This window comes from Callionymus lyra, chromosome 5 (assembly GCF_982586985.1).
Source record: "Callionymus lyra chromosome 5, fCalLyr1.hap1.1, whole genome shotgun sequence".
Lineage (NCBI taxonomy): Eukaryota > Metazoa > Chordata > Actinopteri > Syngnathiformes > Callionymidae > Callionymus > Callionymus lyra.
Window position 1 is genome coordinate 3605367 of NC_141822.1, and position 18301 is coordinate 3623667.

At 36.2% G+C, this 18301-nt stretch overlaps 2 protein-coding genes across 3 annotated transcripts; one reads left to right on the forward strand and one right to left on the reverse strand.

Moving 5' to 3' along the window:
• Nucleotides 1-7613: 7613 nt before the first annotated feature.
• On the reverse strand, nt 7614-11363 carry zmat5 (zinc finger, matrin-type 5). 2 transcript variants are annotated; one of them, XM_087792344.1, is made up of 6 exons: nt 11192-11363; nt 10238-10372; nt 10055-10117; nt 9899-9979; nt 7926-8031; nt 7614-7871 (listed from the first exon to the last, which is right to left on the reverse strand). In XM_087792344.1, the coding sequence occupies exons 2-6, from the start codon at nt 10362-10364 to the stop codon at nt 7730-7732; spliced, it is 519 nt and encodes a 172-aa protein (XP_087648470.1). In that variant the 5' UTR covers nt 10365-10372; nt 11192-11363; the 3' UTR covers nt 7614-7729. The 2 variants fall into 2 exon arrangements, with proteins under 2 accessions (XP_087648470.1, XP_087648469.1); XM_087792343.1 differs by having other exon boundaries at nt 10238-10376.
• A 105-nt stretch (nt 11364-11468) lies between these two features.
• On the forward strand, nt 11469-12077 carry uqcr10 (ubiquinol-cytochrome c reductase, complex III subunit X). Its single transcript, XM_087790514.1, has 2 exons — nt 11469-11615; nt 11766-12077. The coding sequence occupies exons 1-2, from the start codon at nt 11475-11477 to the stop codon at nt 11811-11813; spliced, it is 189 nt and encodes a 62-aa protein (XP_087646640.1). The 5' UTR covers nt 11469-11474; the 3' UTR covers nt 11814-12077.
• Nucleotides 12078-18301: the final 6224 nt, after the last annotated feature.

Here is an 18301-nt window from a genome sequence, read left to right on the forward strand (position 1 = left end):
ATATTTGTATCTTGTTATATTTTTATCTTATGATACTTTTATCTTATTATCTTATGATATTTGCATCTTATTATATTTTTATCTTATATTTGTATCTCATTTTATTTTTATCTTATGATATTTGTATCTCAATATATTTTTTTCTTATGATACTTTTATCTTATTATCTTATGATATTTGCATCTCATTATATTTTTATCTTATGATACTTTTATCTTATAATATTTATATCTCATGATATTTGTATCTCATATTTTTATCTTGTGATATTTGTATCTTATTATATTTGTATCTTATTATATTTTTATCTAATGATATTTGCATCTTATTATATTTTTATCTTATGATACTTTTATCTTATTATCTTGTGATATTTGCATCTTATTATATTTTAATCTTATGATATTTGTATCTTATGATATTTGTATCTTATTATATTTGTATCTCATGATATTTTATCTTATTAAATTTGTATCTTATTATATTTTATCTTATGCTATTTGTATCTTATGATATTTGCATCTTATTATATTTTTTATCTTATGATATTTGTAGCTTATTATATTTTTATCTTATAATATTTGTATCTCATGATATTTGCATCTCATTATATTTTTATCTTATGATATTTGCATCTTATTATATTTGTATCTTATTATATTTGTATCTAATGATATTTGTATCTAATGATATTTGTATCTCATGATATTTGTATCTTATTCTATTTGTATCTAATGATATTTGTATCTTATATTTGTATCTAATGATATTTGTATCTAATGATATTTGTATCTCATGATATTTGCATCTTATTATATTTGTATCTCATGATATTTGTATCTAATGATATTTGTATCTCAGGATATTTGCATCTTATTATATTTGTATCTTATATTTGCATCTTATTATATTTGTATCTAACAATATTTGTATCTCATGATATTTGTATCTTATTATATTTGTATCTAATGATATTTGTATCTAATAATATTTGTATCTCATGATATTTGTATCTTATTATATTTGTATCTAATGATATTTGTATCTAATTATATTTGTATCTAATGATATTTGCATCTTATTATATTTGTATCTTATATTTGCATCTTATTATATTTGTATCTAATAATATTTGTACCTCATGATATTCCAGATCCAAATTTCTTCTAAACATCACACATAACCTTCTTTTGTTTGTTCTTCACAGACGTCTGTGGTAATAATTCATTTCATTTTATTTACAGTATTATTTCTGAAGTAACAACACGTAACATTTTGAATTCATATTTCCGGTAAAGACTGGTTTGATTCGAACGACCGTCGTAGTAGATTCTCTAGTCCAGTGACCTTGACGTGTTAGGAGCTGCAGGCGTGACCTTCGACCTCAGTTCATGTTTAATAAATGAACTCATTAGAAGCAAATGTCAGAAATAAATCATGTTCAAACATAAATTGTTTAAGTCGTTTTTAATGTTTAACAATTTTAACAGAAGCCTTTTGAAACAATTTGGTAGAAACGTTTTTATTTTTTAATCAATCTTGGGTTTTGTAATCATTTGTATCGTTGTTAACAAAAATTAACTTTAGACTCTGATGTCGTTAAAGAGAATAAAATCACAAACTAACGAACACATAAAGAACGTTTACGTCAAGAAGAAAATCTTCACACGATCCTGTAAAAGCGTGTTTGTTTCCACTTTATTCTGTTCTCACGGGAAATGATGGATCTTGTTGTTTTGAAAGCGTCCTCGTGAAGCGAGTCGTGCATCTGCAGCTTCATGTCAGCGGCTGAGATGCTGCTCGGTTTCATAGAAACACTAGTCGACCAGAATGATAATGAAGTCTCACTCGCTCCAGACTCGACCTTCAACCTTTAACTCCAGCTGGGTTTTCTACTGAGACCCTGAAGGGACGTCGAAGAAACTCCTTGAGATCTTAAAGGAACTAAAGGAACAATAAAACCCTGGCGATGACTGAGGACGAGAGGATACAGTGATGACTGAGGTCGAGAGGATACAGTGATGACTGAGGTCGAGAGGATACAGTGATGACTGAGGACGAGAGGATACAGTGATGACTGAGGACGAGAGGATACAGTGATGACTGAGGTCGAGAGGATACAGTGATGACTGAGGACGAGAGATACAGTGATGACTGAGGACGGGAAGATACAGTGATGACTGAGGACGAGAGGATACAGTGATGACTGAGGACGAGAGGATACAGTGATGACTGAGGTCGAGAGGATACAGTGATGACTGAGGACGGGAAGATACAGTGATGACTGAGGACGAGAGGATACAGTGATGACTGAGGTCGAGAGGATACAGTGATGACTGAGGTCGAGAGGATACAGTGATGACTGAGGTCGAGAAGATACAGTGATGACTGAGGTCGAGAGGATACAGTGATGACTGAGGATGAGAGGATACAGTGATGACTGAGGTCGAGAGGATACAGTGATGACTGAGGACGGGAAGATACAGTGATGACTGAGGACGAGAGGATACAGTGATGACTGAGGTCGAGAGGATACAGTGATGACTGAGGACGAGAGGATACAGTGATGACTGAGGTCGAGAGGATACAGTGATGACTGAGGACGGGAAGATACAGTGATGACTGAGGACGAGAGGATACAGTGATGACTGAGGTCGAGAGGATACAGTGATGACTGAGGTCGAGAGGATACAGTGATGACTGAGGACGGGAAGATACAGTGATGACTGAGGACGAGAGGATACAGTGATGACTGAGGACGAGAGGATACAGTGATGACTGAGGTCGAGAGGATACAGTGATGACTGAGGACGGGAAGATACAGTGATGACTGAGGACGAGAGGATACAGTGATGACTGAGGACGAGAGGATACAGTGATGACTGAGGACGAGAGGATACAGTGATGACTGAGGTCGAGAGGATACAGTGATGACTGAGGACGAGAGGATACAGTGATGACTGAGGTCGAGAGGATACAGTGATGACTGAGGACGGGAAGATACAGTGATGAATGAGGACGAGAGGATACAGTGATGACTGAGGTCGAGAGGATACAGTGATGACTGAGGACGGGAAGATACAGTGATGACTGAGGACGAGAGGATACAGTGATGACTGAGGACGAGAGGATACAGTGATGACTGAGGTCGAGAGGATACAGTGATGACTGAGGTCGAGAGGATACAGTGATGACTGAGGACGGGAAGATACAGTGATGACTGAGGACGAGAGGATACAGTGATGACTGAGGACGAGAGGATACAGTGATGACTGAGGTCGAGAGGATACAGTGATGACTGAGGACGGGAAGATACAGTGATGACTGAGGACGAGAGGATACAGTGATGACTGAGGACGAGAGGATACAGTGATGACTGAGGTCGAGAGGATACAGTGATGACTGAGGACGAGAGGATACAGTGATGACTGAGGACGAGAGGATACAGTGATGACTGAGGTCGAGAGGATACAGTGATGACTGAGGACGGGAAGATACAGTGATGACTGAGGACGAGAGGATACAGTGATGACTGAGGACGAGAGGATACAGTGATGACTGAGGTCGAGAGGATACAGTGATGACTGAGGACGGGAAGATACAGTGATGACTGAGGACGAGAGGATACAGTGATGACTGAGGTCGAGAGGATACAGTGATGACTGAGGTCGAGAGGATACAGTGATGACTGAGGTCGAGAAGATACAGTGATGACTGAGGTCGAGAGGATACAGTGATGACTGAGGACGAGAGGATACAGTGATGACTGAGGTCGAGAGGATACAGTGATGACTGAGGACGGGAAGATACAGTGATGACTGAGGACGAGAGGATACAGTGATGACTGAGGTCGAGAGGATACAGTGATGACTGAGGACGAGAGGATACAGTGATGACTGAGGTCGAGAGGATACAGTGATGACTGAGGACGGGAAGATACAGTGATGACTGAGGACGAGAGGATACAGTAATGACTGAGGTCGAGAGGATACAGTGATGACTGAGGTCGAGAGGATACAGTGATGACTGAGGACGGGAAGATACAGTGATGACTGAGGACGAGAGGATACAGTGATGACTGAGGACGAGAGGATACAGTGATGACTGAGGTCGAGAGGATACAGTGATGACTGAGGACGGGAAGATACAGTGATGACTGAGGACGAGAGGATACAGTGATGACTGAGGACGAGAGGATACAGTGATGACTGAGGACGAGAGGATACAGTGATGACTGAGGTCGAGAGGATACAGTGATGACTGAGGACGAGAGGATACAGTGATGACTGAGGTCGAGAGGATACAGTGATGACTGAGGACGGGAAGATACAGTGATGAATGAGGACGAGAGGATACAGTGATGACTGAGGTCGAGAGGATACAGTGATGACTGAGGTCGAGAGGATACAGTGATGACTGAGGACGGGAAGATACAGTGATGACTGAGGACGAGAGGATACAGTGATGACTGAGGACGAGAGGATACAGTGATGACTGAGGTCGAGAGGATACAGTGATGACTGAGGACGGGAAGATACAGTGATGACTGAGGACGAGAGGATACAGTGATGACTGAGGACGAGAGGATACAGTGATGACTGAGGTCGAGAGGATACAGTGATGACTGAGGTCGAGAGGATACAGTGATGACTGAGGACGGGAAGATACAGTGATGACTGAGGACGAGAGGATACAGTGATGACTGAGGACGAGAGGATACAGTGATGACTGAGGTCGAGAGGATACAGTGATGACTGAGGACGGGAAGATACAGTGATGACTGAGGACGAGAGGATACAGTGATGACTGAGGACGAGAGGATACAGTGATGACTGAGGACGAGAGGATACAGTGATGACTGAGGAAGAGAGGATACAGTAATGACTGAGGTCGAGAGGATACAGTGATGACTGAGGACGAGAGGATACAGCGATGACTGAGGACAAGAGGATACAGCGATGACTGGGGACTAGAGGATACAGTGATGATTGAGGATGAGAGGAAACAGTGATGACTGAGGACGAGAGGATACAGTGATTACGGAGGACGAGAGGATACAGTGATTACGGAGGACGAGAGGATACAGTGATGACTGAGGACGAGAGGATACAGGGATGACTGAGGTCGAGAGGATACAGTGATGACTGAGGACGAGAGGATACAGTGATGACTGAGGACGAGAGGATACAGTGATGACTGAGGACGAGAGGATACAGTGATGACTGAGGTCGAGAGGATACAGTGATTACGGAGGACGAGAGGATACAGTGATGACTGAGGTCGAGAGGATACAGTGATGACTGAGGACGAGAGGATATAGTGATGACTGAGGTCGAGAGGATACAGTGATGACTGAGGACGAGAGGATACAGGGATGACTGAGGACGAGAGGATACAGGGATGACTGAGGTCGAGAGGATACAGTGATGACTGAGGACGAGAGGATACAGTGATGACTGAGGACGAGAGGATACAGTGATGACTGAGGTCGAGAGGATACAGTGATTACGGAGGACGAGAGGATACAGTGATGACTGAGGTCGAGAGGATACAGTGATGACTGAGGACGAGAGGATATAGTGATGACTGAGGTCGAGAGGATACAGTGATGACTGAGGACGAGAGGATACAGGGATGACTGAGGACGAGAGGATACAGTGATGACTGAGGTCGAGAGGATACAGTGATGACTGAGGACGAGAGGATACAGTGATGACTGAGGACGAGAGGATACAGTGATGACTGAAGTCGAGAGGATACAGTGATTACGGAGGACGAGAGGATATAGTGATGAGGGAGGACGAGAGGATACAGTGATGACTGAGGTCGAGAGGATACAGTGATGACTGAGGACGAGAGGATACAGTGATGACTGAGGACGAGAGGATACAGGGATGACTGAGGACGAGAGGATACAGGGATGACTGAGGTCGAGAGGATACAGTGATTACGGAGGACGAGAGGATACAGTGATGACTGAGGTCGAGAGGATACAGTGATGACTGAGGACGAGAGGATACATTGATGACTGAGGACGAGAGGATACAGTGATGACTGAGGACGAGAGGATACAGTGAGTCCAGCAGATTTTAAAGCTGATGTTTGGAAATATTTTGGTTTGAAAACAAATGAAAGCTGTTACGACTTCGTCAAGAGTCATGTGGTCTGTAAATACTACGACACCAGAGTCAAGTACTGGACAATACTACACATATATACTTGTTACTACACTATCACAACACCAGAGGCAAGTACTCGTCAATACTACACATATCTTGTATTCTTGACAACACACACAACTATTAAATTAAATAATTTATGTCATGATAATATTTATACTTTTTAACACGTATATTTTGTCAAGAGTTACCATCTATGAGAAGTTTTCTTTATTTTAAAAAACTATTTTTATTTCTTGTGTCATCAGTTAAAACTTATTCCTATAATTCTTAAGTTCTCAACAAGAATCCAGACGTAAACGTGTCTCATTATTGTCTTGAATAATTCATGTTTCATTAACAAACTAAATAATGAAGTATTAATCGTCTCATTTGTATTCTGAAGCCTCACGTTACCATCGAGCTGATCAGTGAGGGACGTATGGAAGTGAATCTCGGAATATTGATCCATTCATTTAACAAATCAAGCCCTGAATTATTTTATTGATACGTATTTTAAGCATCTATTTTATTTTTTAAATAATTAACTTATTTAATACATTTTTTATAATTACACAGAGTTTGAAGTTACAATCTTTCTAAAATACACGTTAAGATAATAATTGTCTGTATTTAATTCACAGACTTTTAAATGTAATATTAAATTGTTATAAGGTAAAACTTTATTGATCCCTCAGGAGGTCTCCTTCGGAAATTGTTTAATTTATTTATTACATTTATTATATTATTATGTCATAATATTACCAATATTTCATGTTGATTTAAAATACTGGAGAATTAAAAAATATATATTGAATTAAAAACATTTATTTTAGAATAATTGTATTTATAATATCAAACTTATACAAATTTAAGATACAAACATCTTCAGATACAAATATCATAAGATACAAATACCATAAGATACAAATATAACATACAAATATCTTGAGATACAAATATCATAAGATACAAATATAACATACAAATATCTTGAGATACAAATATCATAAGATACAAATATCAAACTTATACAAATATAAGATACAAATATCATAAGATACAAATATCATAAGATACAAATATAACATACAAATATCTTGAGATAGAAATATCATAAGATACAAATATCATAAGATACAAATATAACATACAAATATCTTGAGATAGAAATATCATAAGATACAAATATCATAAGATATAATATCAAACTTATACAAATACAAGATACAAATATAAAATTTACAAAAAAGAAAAAAAATATGAATATAATTTAAATTCAACCTTATAAAGATATATAGAAATAATTGAAATCAATTATGGAAAAATAATGCTTAAAAAATGTTTGCAACATTTGAAATGTTCATTTAAATCGTTCAATAATCTGATGATATTCTTTTATATTCTTATATCATGTGATGATTTCATTTATTTATAAATGACAATTACAAGATATAACTTTTGTAAAAACACTTTAATAATCTCCAAACGTTCTCGGCTCTTGAAAGTACACAACAGTCGTTCGTAGTAAAACCGCTCGACTCTCCACACGTAACAACACACATCCATGCTCACCCCCACTCAGAGTCCGCAGCCGCTCTCCAGCCGCGCGGGGGAGGGGGGAGCAGCGAGGGGGGGAGGTCGGGGACGGACAGCAGCAGAGGAGGGATCTGAACGGGTTCTTCCTCCGGGTCCTCTTCGCTCCTCGCCTCCCTGAGCAGGAGAGAGACTGAGTGACGCAGACGAGGAGAAACCAACTCAACCTACTCTCTGTCGTCGCTCGTCCGTCTCTTCGTCCATCGAAGCAGCCAATCGTCGACCCTTCGCTCGGACAAGACTCTGTCGTCGCCGCCCTCCACCCCGAGTCGCTCCTCTGGAGACAGAGAGAGGAGCATCTGTGAGTAGAACCTGGACCTGGAACCTGCTGGAGTCACTGCCTGAGATCCAGGTTCAATGAAACCTCATGAGATTTAACAAGAAAGAATCCTTTTTGACGATTGAATTAATCGTCCTTTGATCTCCGGGGTTTTGCTCAACATTGTACAACCTGCGTCAAATTAAGAAGAGACGAGTAAAGAAACTTTAAACTATATACTTGTACTTTATGTGTACTTTTGTTCTAGTAATTATATTCATCAGAAAATGGAGAATCTTTCAGTCAAACTACTGAAAGTGAAAATCTAAGGAGGTTCTGACTGTGTTAAGAAGATATGAAATTGTTATAAGATACAACTATCAAAAGATACAACTATCATAAGATACAACTATCAAAAGATACAATTATGAAAAGATACAACTATCAAAAGATACAACTACAACTATCAAAATATACAACTATCATAAGATACAACTATCATAAGATACCACTATCAAAAGATACCACTATCAAAAGATACGATTATCATAAGATACAACTATCAACAGATACAACTATCATAAGATACAACTATCATAAGATACAAACATCATAAGATACAACTATCAAAAGATAAAAACATCATAAGATGCATATATCACAAGATGCAAATATATTGAGATACAACTATCTTGAGATACAAATATCATAAGATACAAACATCATAAGATACAGATATCTTGAGATACAAATATCCTAATATAAAAATATCATAGTATACAAATATCTTGAGATACAAATATCCTAATATAAAAATATCATAAGACGCAAATATCATAAGATGCAAACATCATAAGATGCAAACATCATAAGATACAAATATTATGCAAATTGAACATATTTTTTGGTGAATTTATCTTTTTTTATTTTCTATTTATTTTTCTATATTTTGTAAAAGTTAAATAATAGGTTTTTTTAAACGAAGAATATTTTTTAATGTATATTGTAAAATATTTCAATATTTCTTGAAAGTGTTTTGTGAAAAGTATTCAATAAACTTTATTAACAAGTGGAAAAACAGCAAAGTACACAAGCGCCACCTTGTGGCTGTTTGATATTAGTGCCGTGTTAGTAAGTAATATTTGTATTTTCTACAGCAGGATCACAAAGAGAATTAATGACTATAAATGTCAGTTAGTAATAAATATATCAATCAGAAATAAATGTTTCCAAATAAACAAAGAACGTGATTTTTGGTCGAAGGTTCCATTTGTGTGTATAACTATTGTATTATTTCAACATATATTTATGTACTTATATTTTGGCTTCATGATCGTCATAGATTTTTTTTTTTATCATTCGTCATTTATTTATTTGCACAAATATATTTACTTATACATTAAGTTGTGTATTTATACATTTATCTGTAATTATTTCATTGATATTCCTCCATATTCTCAACGTGCAAATGATATAAAATACAACCAGTATATTAATATATTATATAATTATATAATCAGCTTCATTACTAGCGGTTGATTAGACGAGTGAAACAGACCAAAGCAATCGATGCCGATGTTGAAGCCAATAAATAAATAAAAATTAGAAAAATGGAAATAAATAAATAAAAACGAATGTATAAATACATAAATATACGTTGCTAAATAAAAACGAATGTATAAATACATAAATATATGTTGCTAAATAAATAAATAAAATGTACAATAAATGTTAAAATGTACCATTAAAAATAAACATAAACACAGAAATAGCGTCTTTGCCAAAAATAAAATCAGAGGTTATTAAATTGTATTATTTTATCAATTTATACATTCAGTTGTGTATTTATTTATGTTTTCTCTCCGAGGAGTGAATTCAATCTCACCTTCAACTTGTCTTTTCAATCTGGCAAAACCTTCTTCTGTCATGTGAGAGAACCTGCAGTTTGGACTGAAGTCACAATATCCTGGTCCAGGAGAAGAAAAATAAATCAATCAGAACAAGTTGTGAACACAAAGTTGTGCGTTTGTTTGTCTCTCACCTTTGAAGTAAAACTGTCTGCAAGGTTTTTTGGCTTGTTCGTCCTGAAGAACGGCCGAGGAGTCTGAGGAGCACGTTCGAGATGATGAGAAACAAGGACATGTGACTCGGGTGTGAGCGTCACAGTGGTACTCAAGAGGATTTATATCGTGGCATGATGGCGTGATATCGGAGCGAACATCACCTTTGAATCGGTCGAACCAGCTCTTCTTGGCTCGGTGATGCTGAACACTGTTCAGGTGCTTCTTCCTGTTGTGCATGGTGTCCTGGAAGAAACGGTCGCAGTAGTCGCAGTAGTACCTCTTCCCCATGACGGCCACTTCCTGATCCACACAAATGTTTTTCAAAATACAATCGTACGCAGGTTTTATTCCGTTAAACTTCTATTGTCAAGAGAATATATTTTTAACTTCTTCCACTGAATAATATGATAAGAAGAATAAACTAAACATTAATAACAAAGTATGGAAGTTTATCTGTGGCGTCAGAATATCCAAAGGTTGAATTTAATATTCAAACCTTGAAACTTTTCATTTCTTTTCATTGAAATTTAGTTATTTTGAATTTAGAATTTAGTTGTTTTGAAATATTATAATTCCATAAAATTTTAGTTAAAAAGTTAAATGGCTTTTACAACTGAATTCAAAGCTTTATTAAATAAAAAAATGTACTATTAATATTCTAATTCCATAATAAATAAATCGTTTTATATTTAAAATCGAATAATTCATAAATATAGTTGTAAAAAGAAAACCAGTAATTGAAATTGTTGAGAAATCAAACCATTCAATAAACACTTTTTTTTTAATTCAATTGTTTAGAAAATATTTAAAGCTTAAAAAAACAAAACAAATTCAAATAAAGAGAAATCTACATTTAAAATGTTAAATTCAAACTGATATACTTCCTTACACATGTCGGGGGAACATTAATAAAGTTAAAATGTACCATGAATTATAAACAATATTGTAAATTCTAATCATTAAAGGAGTGTTAAGAAATGTAATAAACAATTAAAAGAATAGATAGAATGCCTCGGTTTGAAACACTTTTTTAAATGAAAGAACACCAACTACTGTGTTTGTTAAAGTAACAAAGACCATTTAAACGTATTTATCTTTTATAAAATGTTACAAACCTGTGTGTTTTGAAGAAATCAACTGAAAAAAAACACCCTTGTTGACTTGAACAATTCAAATCACGTTAGTAGCATTTAATTAACGTGTTAATAACGCGATATAAACCTTAGTAAACCGGTTTAAAATACAAAAAATACAGAGAACTTCTGCGGACGCGTTAGCCGGCTAGCATTAGCCAGCTAGCATAACAAGCTACAACGACGCTACGGAAGTCTCCGAGGGTCAAACGCCGGATATTTGGTTCGGTCCGTGCGCATGCGCCCTGGACAGCATCCAACCAACATGGCGCTGGCGAGGACCGTGTACCAGCTTCTCTTCAAGAGAACCTCCACGTTCGCCGTCACCATCATAGTCGGCGCCGTGCTCTTCGAGCGGGTGTTCGACCAGGGCGGCGACGCGATCTTCGAGCAGATCAACCGCGGAGTGAGTCTCTTTTTAAAGGTTTTATTTCGACATGTTCAACCCTGACCTTGCTAGCATAGGTTAGCATCGTGCTAACCTATGCTAAGGTAGCTTCTGACTTGTTTATGTCACACAGACGTGAGACTAAAAGTTGTTTGTGTCCGTTTCCAGAAATTATGGAAGCACATCAAACACAACTACGAGCCGAAGGAAGAGTGACCTGGTCATCTTCTTCTTCTTCATCATCATCATCATCTTCAAGAGAGAAACCTGTCATTCGTCTCTGCTGATCTCCTGGACGTCGAGGAGTCATCATGGACTTGTTGTGCTTTGACTCGAAAAGGAACCGAGACCCTGGTGTGAGAGCCGAGATCCACCGAGAAGAAGCCGCTTCGTCTCACCTCAACATCCCATTCCTGACACCGGAGTCTCCATTCTTGTCTCCGACTGTAAATGATTAAATTAAAAACGTGTGTTAATGTCTCGGAGTCGCCATGTTTGTTATGTTCTTCATCTTCTTCTTCTTCTTCTTCTTCGTTGCTTTTCTGCAGTTTAAACTCCGGCCTGGTTTATCCTTGACCTCGACTCTTATCTCGCTAGTTTTAAATCGGTTTCTGTTTCTTCTCGAGTGACCCTGACAAGTACGTACAACGTTAATGTTTATTTACAGAGAGTCGAGGAAACATAAATCTGTTTCTTACAGACGTCAAGCGAGAAGATGACCTTCGAAGTCACTCGATAACAACAGACGTGTCGCTCAAAAGTCAGATCGACGACAGGAATCCTGTGGATCCTAAAATATTCCTGAAATGAATAACTAGAAAAAATAAGGAGCAGATTAGACGGATTTTATAAATCCCTCTGGAGGTCTACACAAAGATTAACATAGAATAACATATTTTTACTCATTGATTCATTTATTTAATTGGCAATATATAGACTTTATGAATCTCTCTGGATTCATTATTAGAACATGTTAATGCAATATAGTAAAATTCTTAAAATTGTCAAAACATGATTTCTTCTGGGTTTCAGATGTTAAATATTATTTAATATATTCCAAATGTAGTTGGGGATTTAGGGGAAGTTTTTCCATGGACTAAAAATAGTTTTCATTTTATAATTCTTTTATTTTTTGTTTAAAAATTTGGCTAAAATTGTCTCTAAACCTAATTCAATATATTTAAAAATGCTTTTCAAACTTTTGTTTATTGCAGAGTTTGTCTTAAGTTTGATTTCAAAAGTAGGAAAGTAAGTAATTTATATTTGTAAAGAGCTTAAACAATCACAACAGTATTCAATAAAATAAATACTTAAAAGGTCAAGATAAAAAAGAGACAAACACAAGAGTCTCAGAGAATCAAGGAAAAGCTCAAATGAAAGTATCTTGAGATGTTTCTTGAAGGAGTCAGTAGATCATCAAACACAGAGATGTTTCTTGAAGGAGTCAGTAGATCATCAAACACAGATGTTTCTTGAAGGAGTCAGTAGATCATCAAACACAGATGTTTCTTGAAGGAGTCAGTAGATCATCAAACACAGATGTTTCTTGAAGGAGTCAGTAGATCATCAAACACAGATGTTTCTTGAAGGAGTCAGTAGATCATCAAACACAGATGTTTCTTGAAGGAGTCAGTAGATCATTAAACACAGATGTTTCTTGAAGGAGTCAGTAGATCATCAAACACAAATGTTTCTTGAAGGAGTCAGTAGATCATCAAACACAGATGTTTCTTGAAGGAGTCAGTAGATCATCAAACACTGATGTATCTTGAAGGAGTCAGTAGATCATCAAACACAGATGTTTCTTGAAGGAGTCAGTAGATCATCAAACACTGATGTTTCTTGAAGGAGTCAGTAGATCATCAAACACAGATGTTTCTTGAAGGAGTCAGTAGATCATCAAACACAGATGTTTCTTGAAGGAGTCAGTAGATCATCAAACACAGATGTTTCTTGAAGGAGTCAGTAGATCATCAAACACAGATGTTTCTTGAAGGAGTCAGTAGATCATCAAACACAGATATTTCTTGAAGGAGTCAGTAGATCATCAAACACAGAGATGGTTCCAAAGCTTAGGAGCAACAGTCTGGAAGGATTTCTCTCCTCTGGTCCGGAAGTTCAGGAACCATCAGTAGATTCTGATCCACAGACCTCAGAGCCCGAGCTGGGGTGTAAGTCTGGATCAGATCACTGATGGAAGGTCTGACCATGAATAGATCTGAAAGTAAGAACCAGAATTTTAAAATGATCCTGAAAGAAACTGGCAGCCAGTGAAAAGTTTCAAGGATCGGAAAAATGTGAGTTCTTCTACTAGAGCGGCTCAGAATTCTGGCTGCAAAAGGACTAACTTACTTTAAGAAGTAGGAAACATGAAAAAGTAAATTTGATACCCATTTTATTTAAAGTCAGTACACAATATTTGAAGAATACAGAAAAAAAAAGTTTAATAGAATTTTTATATTGGTTCAATATCAAGTTTCAAGATGTCATCTTCAAATTCAAAAACTTGATTTTCCTTCACAACAAACAGGTTGAGTTCAAGATTTAGTATCTTGTTTTTTAATAACACCAGGAAAATAAGAAGGTTTATATGTAGTGTTATATTTGTTCCACTAGATGGCGCCATGTGTCTCCATAACTTTTAGTAAGGAACCTATTTTAGTTCTGGAGCAGAAAAACATTAGATTAATTCTATATTTAATTTATACATTTTATTTTACATGTTATTCCCACTAAGATGTTCCTCTGTTCGTCCAACAGGAGGGAGATCTTGGCACAGAATCAGGTTCACAGAAGGAAAAAGAAGGAAACAAACGATCATTTGAAGAAGAAGAAGAAGAAGAAGAAGAAAAGGAAGAGTAGAATCTTTCCTTCCTGCAGAAATGAATAGAAAAGTGTTTAATTATTTAGAAAGTTATTCGGTATTTCATCGTCACTACTGTTTATGTTTGATATCTGTACATGTTTTTTTTATTTGAAAGTGAACAAAGAATCTAGACCTAATAGTAGAGTTGTATACGGAGATTGGATTAGATTAGATTAGATTAAATAGGCTTCATTAATCCTCTGGAAATCACCTTTGGGAAATAGGGTTTCAGGTCACAGCAGACGATAGTTTAAAAAAAAAAACCTAAAACAAAAACAAAGTTCAAATTAAGAAGAACAAAGAGCAGAGATAATAAAGAGCAATTTAAAGAACATACGTATATCAAAGGAAACGACACAAAGACCTTAAAAGATACAAACATAGAATAACATCTTCCCTTCACTCTTTTATAAAGTTGTAGCAGAAGTCTGAAGTGTAAGAGGAGAGGGTACAGTACTGTCCCCTGAGGTGCTCCTACTGCACACCATAGAGTCAGACGTGATGTCCTTCAGCCTGAGATGATACCTTTTATTTATTTACTTACTTAACCTTTTATATCTTCTTACGGATGATATTATCTTTGTTAGTGATGAAGTATTTTTCACTTTTCAACTAAACCACAGAGTTATTGTTAAATATCTGTGATTTCATGTAAAGTTCTGCTCACAAATGTATTTCATAAACATGTTATTCTACACTAAGACTCTTGATTTGTTTTTGTCTTTTCTTGTGCAGTTTTGGCAAATGTAAGCGAACAAGTCGACACACGTGTGTTACTGTAACACACCTTAAAACAAATGTTTCTTCTAAAGTCTTGTGACTCTCTCTTGTTTTTTTTATCTTCCTGACATCAAGATAACACTCGATACTTCTGTTTATTATCACTTGTAAAAACCTCATAAAGTACTTTTATATTGTGTATTTATATTCAATCTTTCCGTTTCCATTTCCCTTTATATAGTTTATTATTATGAATAAACCTCAAATCTGTCCACTGTAGGATTAAAGTCTTATTTTACCATCGATACTCATTACAATTTGCTCTTAAAGTTCACCTAATGTGAAAACTCTCCTGACTTATTCACATGTTGTAAATGTTAAAGTCTTCAACATGCAGTCGTTCATTCATCATGACGTTGATCCGTTTTCAAGTTATTACTTAATAAAGTTCTCGTCTGAAATCTATCCAAACGAGATTACGGTTTAAATTATACATTCTGACATCACTCTGGTGCAGGTGTCTCTAGAAGATCTACATCAGTGAAGAACCTACATGTTAATAAACTAAATATTTATGTAAACATGGTGAGAGTTACTTCTGCCTTTAGGTGTTTTTCTAATGTGTACATTAAGCAACAAACCTTATTTTTATTATTCGTTTTTAATGCACAAAACGGGAGTTTCAGGGGTGAGTTTGAAATTTACGTGAGTCCTTGAATGAAACTTGTGTTTTTGAGACCAATCAGAGCAGAGTGGGCGTGGCTGCTTGAACGAGACTTCTTCTCAGCCAAAACAGCATTTTAAGTGGGCGGAGCTTACGTGTATTTTCTAATGTAAATATCTTTATTAAATGAGAGTTTTGTGCAAAGAGAAACTGATGAGTATAATATAGTAAAATAGAGTATAATAGAGTATAATAGAGGTCCTAGAACAATTTAATACACACTTAAATCAGCACATTAGGTGCACTTTAATATAAACGTGTTATTCTACACTAAGACTCTTGATTTGTTTTTCTCTTTTCTTGAGCACTTTTTCTTGGCAAGTGTAAGCGAACAAGTCGACACACGCCTGTTTCTGTAACACAACTTAAAAACAAATGTTTCTTCTAAAGTCTTGTGACTCTCTCTTGTTTTTATCTTCCTGACATCAAGATAACACTCGATGCTTCTGTTTATTATCACTTGTAAAAACCTCATAAAAGTACTTTTATATCGTGTATTTATATGCAGTCTTTCCGTTTCCATTTCCCTTTGTGTCTCGCACGTTTATATAGTTTATTGTTATGAAAACTCTGTCCACTGTAGGATCAAAGTTTTATCTTACGATCGATGGTCGTTACAATTTGCTCTTAATGTTACTTTTGCATTAAACATATTTCTACTTTAATATGAAGTTAATATAACATTATTAATACACGTCTTCCACAAACATCTACGGAGAGTGTCTTACTGAAAGAGTCCAGTGACATCATGATGTTCTGGTTCTGTTGGATCAGTTGATCACCAGATCCTGCTGAGAAGACTGAGGGATGAAGACTGTCTGGGTCTGTGTTAGAATGGTTCTCCTCTTACCTTTCTGTCAATCAAATAATGTCTGAATCATCTGTTGTGTGGAGTCCCTTAAGGTTCCGTTCTGGGTCCTTTATTGTTTTTGCTGTACTTTATCCCCTTCGGTAAAATCATTCAGAGATTTCCGGATGTTTCTCATCACATTTTTGCTGATGACATCCAGCTCTACTGCTCTTTTGATCCAACTGAGCCCCAGAGGCTGAACAGCTTAGTCAATTGTTTGCTAGAAATCAAACAATGAGTGAAAACACTTTGAAGCTAAATGTGGACAAAACTGAAACTCTGGTGATTGTTGATGATTAGGTTCTAGGGTTGAGTCAGTACTTGGGTGACTTAGGTCAGTCAAACTGAGAAACCTGGTGTTGTTTTTTACAAATGTCTCGAGTTCAACACTGAACAAAACTGACACAAACTGTTTCAACTGAGAAAAATCTATAATTGTTGTCACAACATGATCTTATAATGTGTTTGTGTCGTTTACACTATTGTAACAGTTTATTTAGTGTCTAAACAAAAAAGGATGTGTCTCGCCTGCAGTTCATACTAAACTCTGCAGCCAGAATTCTGAGCTGCTCTAGTAGAAGAACTCACATTTCTCCTGCTAGATCATCCTCTCCCTCTGTGTTTGATGATCTACTGACTCCTTCAAGAAACATCTGTGTTTGATGATCTACTGACTCCTTCAAGAAACATCTGTGTTTGATGATCTACTGACTCCTTCAAGAAACATCTGTGTTTGATGATCTACTGACTCCTTCAAGAAACATCTGTGTTTGATGATCTACTGACTCCTTCAAGAAACATCTGTGTTTGATGATCTACTGACTCCTTCAAGAAACATCTGTGTTTGATGATCTACTGACTCCTTCAAGAAACATCTGTGTTTGATGATCTACTGACTCCTTCAAGAAACATCTGTGTTTGATGATCTACTGACTCCTTCAAGAAACATCTGTGTTTGATGATCTACTGACTCCTTCAAGAAACATCTGTGTTTGATGATCTACTGACTCCTTCAAGAAACATCTGTGTTTGATGATCTACTGACTCCTTCAAGAAACATCTGTGTTTGATGATCTACTGACTCCTTCAAGAAACATCTGTGTTTGATGATCTACTGACTCCTTCAAGAAACAACTGTGTTTGATGATCTATTGACTCCTTCAAGAAACATCTGTGTTTGATGATCTACTGACTCCTTCAAGAAACATCTGTGTTTGATGATCTACTGACTCCTTCAAGAAACATCTGTGTTTGATGATCTACTGACTCCTTCAAGAAACATCTGTGTTTGATGATCTACTGACTCCTTCAAGAAACATCTGAAGACATTTTTATTTGAGCTTTCTCTTAACTTTCTTGTTGTGTTTGTCTTATGTGTCTCTACCTTTTAAAGTATATATTTTAACTGTTATCTTTACAAATAACTATTACTTACTTTACTTACTATATTATCTTGTTTAACTGTTTACTTTGTATGTTATTATTTTGTTTAATTAGAAGAGTGGCAGCTTAAATAGAAAACAAAAATGGATGTAAAATGTCAT

What these genes read in the sequence shown, in the direction of transcription:
- uqcr10 (XM_087790514.1), top strand. Translation starts at nt 11,475, where the DNA reads ATGGCGCTGGCGAGGACCGTGTACCAGCTTCTCTTCAAGAGAACCTCC. An exon ending in TCGAGCAGATCAACCGCGGA is followed by an intron (nt 11,616 to 11,765) that starts GTGAGTCTCTTT and finishes GTCCGTTTCCAG; the next exon opens with AAATTATGGAAGCACATCAA.
- zmat5 (XM_087792344.1), bottom strand. Translation starts at nt 10,364, where the DNA reads ATGGGGAAGAGGTACTACTGCGACTACTGCGACCGTTTCTTCCAGGAC. An exon ending in CAGACAGTTTTACTTCAAAG is followed by an intron (nt 9,980 to 10,054) that starts GTGAGAGACAAA and finishes CTCCTGGACCAG; the next exon opens with GATATTGTGACTTCAGTCCA. An exon ending in CGGACGAGCGACGACAGAGA is followed by an intron (nt 7,872 to 7,925) that starts GTAGGTTGAGTT and finishes TCTCCTGCTCAG; the next exon opens with GGAGGCGAGGAGCGAAGAGG.